Source organism: Penaeus japonicus, unplaced genomic scaffold (genome assembly GCF_977035675.1).
Source record: "Penaeus japonicus unplaced genomic scaffold, GWHDUDI00000001_assembly GWHDUDI00000018, whole genome shotgun sequence".
Taxonomy (NCBI): Eukaryota; Metazoa; Arthropoda; class Malacostraca; order Decapoda; family Penaeidae; genus Penaeus; species Penaeus japonicus.
Genome location: NW_028234420.1, coordinates 8,639,502 through 8,645,479, shown reverse-complemented (window position 1 = coordinate 8,645,479; position 5,978 = coordinate 8,639,502). Strand labels below are relative to the sequence as shown.

At 36.3% G+C, this 5,978-nt stretch overlaps 1 protein-coding gene across 4 annotated transcripts in view; it reads right to left on the bottom strand.

Annotated features, from left to right (window-relative positions):
- Positions 1 to 275: 275 nt before the first annotated feature.
- Positions 276 to 5,978, bottom strand: part of LOC122263453 (GRIP1-associated protein 1) — a 20,791-nt gene continuing 15,088 nt past the window's right edge. For all 4 annotated transcript variants that reach the window (XM_043031866.2, XM_043031868.2, XM_043031867.2 and 1 more), the window contains 5 exons: positions 5,941 to 5,978; positions 5,661 to 5,823; positions 5,441 to 5,550; positions 5,060 to 5,249; positions 276 to 3,432 (listed from right to left, as the gene is read on the bottom strand). The exon at positions 5,941 to 5,978 is cut by the window's right edge and continues 40 nt beyond it. In XM_043031866.2, the coding sequence (XP_042887800.1) occupies positions 3,161 to 3,432; positions 5,060 to 5,249; positions 5,441 to 5,550; positions 5,661 to 5,823; positions 5,941 to 5,978 (773 nt within the window). In that variant the 3' untranslated portion in view covers positions 276 to 3,160. The remainder of the gene's footprint in view (positions 3,433 to 5,059; positions 5,250 to 5,440; positions 5,551 to 5,660; positions 5,824 to 5,940) is intronic.

Here is a 5,978-nt window from a genome sequence, read left to right as displayed (position 1 = left end):
CTTCCATTAATTAAAGACATACACAACATGAATAAATCAGATACTGTATATTTGTATATGCATGGATTCCTATCATTCGAGGTTCAAAAGGCATTGTGATGTTTATATGTATTCTGTGCAAAAAATAATAATAGCTTACTCATGAAAGCCATCACCTCATGCTACAGAATGTAACTAACAAACTATCAAATTACATCCCTAATGTCTTTGTATGTCAGATTGGCAAACAAAATATTTGATAATGTACAGTCATTAAAAGGTTTTGCAGGACCCAATTTTTTTTTTTTTCGTACCCCATAAACATATAATGTGTTCTCTGGGGAAGGTTTAAACATTTCTGCAGGTAAGTCTTCATACTTTCCTTTTTTTAATCTTTCTAAAAATTCTATATATATGGATTTCAATAAGACAAAATGCTTTAGCACTACTAAAGCACCTTGCACTCCAAAGCAATAAAGAAGTAACTGACAAAACAATCCTATTGACAAACAAAATATTCTCAAAATATTTCAGGAAAACTAATTCCCATATGAAATGCTATTCCTACATGACCATTTTCTATCCCTATAACAGTACTTGAAATCCTAAAGATTTGTACAAGACTAATGATCAAAATACATACTACCTAAATAAAATGTCAGTAAGGGCCTAAAACTCTATATTCTCTCCAAACAATAAATTCACTAAAGGGAAGAACCAGTCAGACACTCATCAGAAATTACGAATTCTACCCAAACATAAAGAGAGTAAATCTCCAGTTTAAAAAAAGACTATCACTTATATACACAATGTCTTTTGGTAAAACAGTCAATCACTGTGCCTGTCTTTATCAGTGTATAATCGATTCTACCCTGTTTCCATGTGATCCACCATTGGTGTATTTGATAAAAGCATTCTACTTGTGCCATCACTGCCACTTGTGAAATGCTGGTAATTAGTGGGTTGGAAGTAAAGCTACAGACACAATATATCATACCTAAATGTACCTTATTATATCAAAAAGTTCAAGACGAGATTTTCTAATGAGTTCCTCCAAGAAACAAACTTTAATAGTTAAATGAAATATTCTAACTTTGGCTGTGGTTAACCCATTATAGATATAGATGAAGGTGCCAGTTATGCCTATTAGACAGTTGTCAAGGCGTACATTACACAACATTGGGATCTGCTCACAGTTAAAGCGTGCTCACAGTCATGAAGTATTATGGCTGTAATGGCACTAGCTTCGGAACTACAGGATTCTAAAGTCAGCCTAAGCCCTTGTTTTGTGATGGACTTAGGGAAAAATATTCTTTAGCCCAGTCTGCGCTGCCCAAAGAGAAGAGAAAATATTTTTTCCGTCCCTCTAATTTTCAGCTATCCTGACCACTAGTTAGGTCGTTAGGCGCCCCATCCTCTTTGGGTTAATAATGGTTTTAGAGAGAGTCTATACAAATACAAAACCAACACTACAGTAAATATCTAAACTGATACTGTTAGAAGCAAAGTAGTCTCCTTCCCTCTTTAAAAAATTAATTGCTGAAAAAGACAATTATACAGATATGTTAACAAAAACAAATGGAAGTAACAAGGAGATTATCTGCTGCCTAATTATTTTACATTAGCCATGATACACACAGGTCACATATCACCAACATCATTATACCACTTCTGCATTTACCTGCTTCTTCACATTACCGATGGCCCTCTTCTGAAGCACAATTCAACTTCAAATGCCTTAATTCCTAAGGTTTTGTGTTATAATGTATTAATAATATCATGTAATAGATATTAAAGTGGTATATTGCAATTATGCAAAGGTCTCAAAATCTATCTGATCATCTAGCATGTTACAACAATTGTTTCTACAAAGTACATGTCTCTTTTTCTTTACTTTGTCTTTTACTCTATCATATGATAAATTTATGGTATCCACTTAGATTTAACGTATTAGCTCAATATGAGGCACCCACAGGTAGAGGGGTTAAGTCACCTAACTGATGTACGAGAGAAAATTGCAATTTGTTTATTGTCAGGTACCACATAAGTTTCTATATGTCATGCACTTGTTTATATTCATTACACTCATATTGCACAATAGATTTACTTATATTCTCTACACTTATATTGCACAACAGATTTCATGTTAAAAAAAATTTCTGTTGTGTTGATGAAAAAAAAAGAGCAAAAAAAAACTCAGGTATCTGGTGACATTTACCCCTCCCCATATCGGCATCTCAGAGGTTAGGATATATATATAGATCTTTGTGAGCTTGTGTATGCGCATGTGTGTATGTGTGTGTGTGTGTGTGTGTGTGTGTGTGTGTGTGTGTGTGTGTGTGTGTGTGTGTGTGTGTGTGTGTGTGTGTGTGTGTGTGTGTGTGTGTGTGTGTGTGTGTGTGTGTGTGTGTGTGTGTGTGTGTGTGTGTGTGTGTGTGTGTGTGTGTGTGTGTGAGCGAGCATTTGCATGTGCATATGCATGTGCGTGTGAGAGCATGTGTATGTGCATATGCATGTGCGTTGTGTGTTTATCAAAAATGAAGCAAATGACCACTACAAAGCAACAATTCACTCAAACTCCTTTCCAAGAAACTGCTTCTGTCTAATTTGGATGCTTATATAATGTACTATTTATCTTTAAATTAAAAAGAACAATTTGGAAGCTTTGCAAATGGATGATGTCTGAAATATCAGACCATAATTTGTTGCCATAAATACACATTTGCAAAACAGCAATGTTTATCAGCATCTTCAGCAATTTTCTCAATCTATTAAAAAGATTCACAAAGCTGCTTGAAATCTATATTCCTCTAAACACTCTGAACAATGCTTACAAAACATCAGTAATAAATTCCATAAATTAATCATCTATCTTCTGATTAATTCCCTGACTACTACTGATATGTTAGAAACCAATGCTAAAAGAATTTCAATTGGAAGAATCAATGAAAGCATCTAACCTTTTCCTTCTTATAAAACCTTTATAAACTCCACACCAAGAAAGAAAATGAAAAAAAGAAAGAAAGCTCAACCTTTGGTTAAAACATCAGGACGTCTGCCGGATCCCGTGATCAAAACGGCCTTCATCAACCTTTCAAACAATCCATCTGGCAACCACTGAATTAAGGAAAATCACAGGAAGGGATACCATACCCAAGGTAGTTATGATCCTGCCTTAATCTCAAGCATCAGCTGGAGGAGATGTTTCCCTCTGTGTCTTTTGTGCAGCCAGAATGGACAGCTGATGGACCTGTTCAGAGAGGTTATCCACATCTTGATGAAGCTGCATGTTCTTGGAAAGTGTTTCTTCTAGGAGGCCCTGGAGACGGCGGTTTATCTCCTTGGTGGATTCTTCACTACTGTGGCCTCGGACCACCTCCAGCATGCGTCTCACACTCAATTTCTCACCCAAGTTGGCAGCTTGTGGAGATGAAGGAGTGGATGGTGTGCTGTCTGTAAAATGGATATGAATGCTGTAGCACCTGATTTCCTTGACTATTGTGATCCTGTCAAGAAATCATACATTATGGAAGACACTAATTTTCTACTAAACCCTTAAATGACAATATAATCATGAATGTTACCCAGGGTAAAGGACTGCAAAAATCATATTACTGTTATTTTCTGTCAACTCTTATAAATGTTTTTAGATTCTTATTTTTTCTTGGCAACAAGACAATGTTGTAATCTATTTTTTTGCAGTACAACACTGCAGATAGGCATCAAGAAATATATGATGGTCAAGTTTTGGTCTTGATTACAGGTGACAAGATATGTAAAACCATAGTTGTCATGGTATATCAGACAGTAGAGGAGAGTGTTGAGCTGTGTTTCTGTATTACTCTATGAGTAATATTTCTATTTGGTGATTGATGATCTAAATCATTATAATTACTATAATCATCCTAATCTTCATCAAAATACGTTTATCATAAAATCAAAAACATAGATGACACCCCTCTCTCCTAGCACCAAGATAAGTAAGTGATAACAAACAACCAGATACTGATTCCCTATCTAAAGTATTAGCAGTGTAGAATGTGCAAGCAGAATGAGAAGAGCAGGATGACCTACAGCATGTGCAGTGGGCACGATGCACCCCTGTGTGCCCGGAGCACAGGTTGCCTTCCTCTTCCGAATCTCTTCATGCTTTTTCTTTTCAATAGGGATAGTTTTGGTCCTCCCATACTTCTATCAAACCTAGTATAAAGACTATAATAATGTGATATGGACTCTACACTACAATTTCAGTCTATTATAAAAGTGATAAAAATGAATAAACCTCACAATATAGCAACAAGAATAAGCCTCACAATATAGTAACACACAAAAAATGCCAAACACAAAAATGGTTCTCATATGACAATGAATGAGTGAAAAAGAGTGAGAAGGATCATGATAAGTCACACTCTGCACACTGAAATTAAATCGCTCTAGAGTACCTTGCAGCTGGCACTACTACCTGACTGGGAGCCAAAGCAAGTTCTCAGTCTTCCTTTCTTCCTGTCTAGTATTTACATAAAGAAAGAGAAGAAAAGAAAAAAAGCCCATCCCGACCAAAAATTACAGCACAACCTGTAATTAACCCACTCACGATGGGGGCATTCCAGCCTTGCATGTCACAATGCTGGGGCTTTCGAATGCTTAGGCCTAAATCAATTAAATGCCTGACACAATATTGTGCCGCCCGGCCACCAGGCTTTTGAATGAGCGGTACAGTAGTGTACCACCCGTCCAGAGAGGGTTAATACAATACATAACATGATGAAACAAAAAAAAAAACACGTTCTTCATTATGTATGCAGTATAATCTCAGTAACAAATATCCTTGAAAATCTATTAACATAATATACTCCACAAAGTGAAATGAAAGTATGATATGAAAGACAATAAATATTATGTCATAGTATCAACCCATCAAGATTTAACTACCATTTTATCAACACCATACAAGAAAAAGAATTTCCTTGGTCATAATACAGCATCTTATTTTTTTTCTCTTACCTGTCATTTCCATAACTCAGTAATTTAACAAGTATGCAAAATATATAAATAAAATAACTTACAAAAGCCAACTTACCAACTTTCTGGTCCATACAGTAGTGTTGGATGATAGCCGATTTTTTAAGTAAATCATCAGCCATTGCGGAACATGATGACTCCAAGTGAGTGATGCGTTCCTCTAGTTGCCATTTCTGCTGTTGGAGATCTGTGAGTCGATTTACAAGGGAGGCTGTTTCCTCGGTTACTACACCAGGAGGTGGGGAGCCCTGAAAGATATGAAGTACAGATTAATCTTGGCTTTTAAATACTCCATTTTTAGGATCTTTGAATCAGTCACCTATCAATATAAATTTATTACAAGCATTTCACTTCAATATCGACACAACTGAAAGACAACTGCCCTTGCCACACTACCCAATCCAATCCAAATCCGTGACAAGATTCATGCAAAACAAACCTGCGGTGAGGCAATAATGCTGTTTTCCCTTGTAGAAGAGTCCCGGGGTTCCCCTGACACCATAGACCATGAGGAAACACTGCTCACATCATCCCCAACTTCTGACATGGCTACAGAGAAAACATGTATTACATTTGGACTTCAAATATTTTCTCTTCCTTTTTTCTAACCAAAGATTACATATTCAATTACATAAAGGTGTTTATAAATGCATACTAACTTGTAATTGCAGTTAGCTGAGCTGGATCTGTCAACAGCTGGCTGAGTTTCTCCTGAAGGCGATCTGCACGTTTCCGTTCAACTGCTAGCTGTTTCTTGAGGTCCTTCAGGAGTGTCATCCCCTTACGCTCATGAATCCTTTGCTCTTCTTCTCCATCAGAAACCTAATAGTTGAAGGGTAGAAAAAATTAATACTGAACTATCATCTAATAAATCATATTTATTCATTGCACATTTTCAACTGCACAACATATGAAAAAAAGTAAAACGTATGGCACTACCTTCCGTTTCAAAGCTTCTACAGCTTCTTCACTCTCTT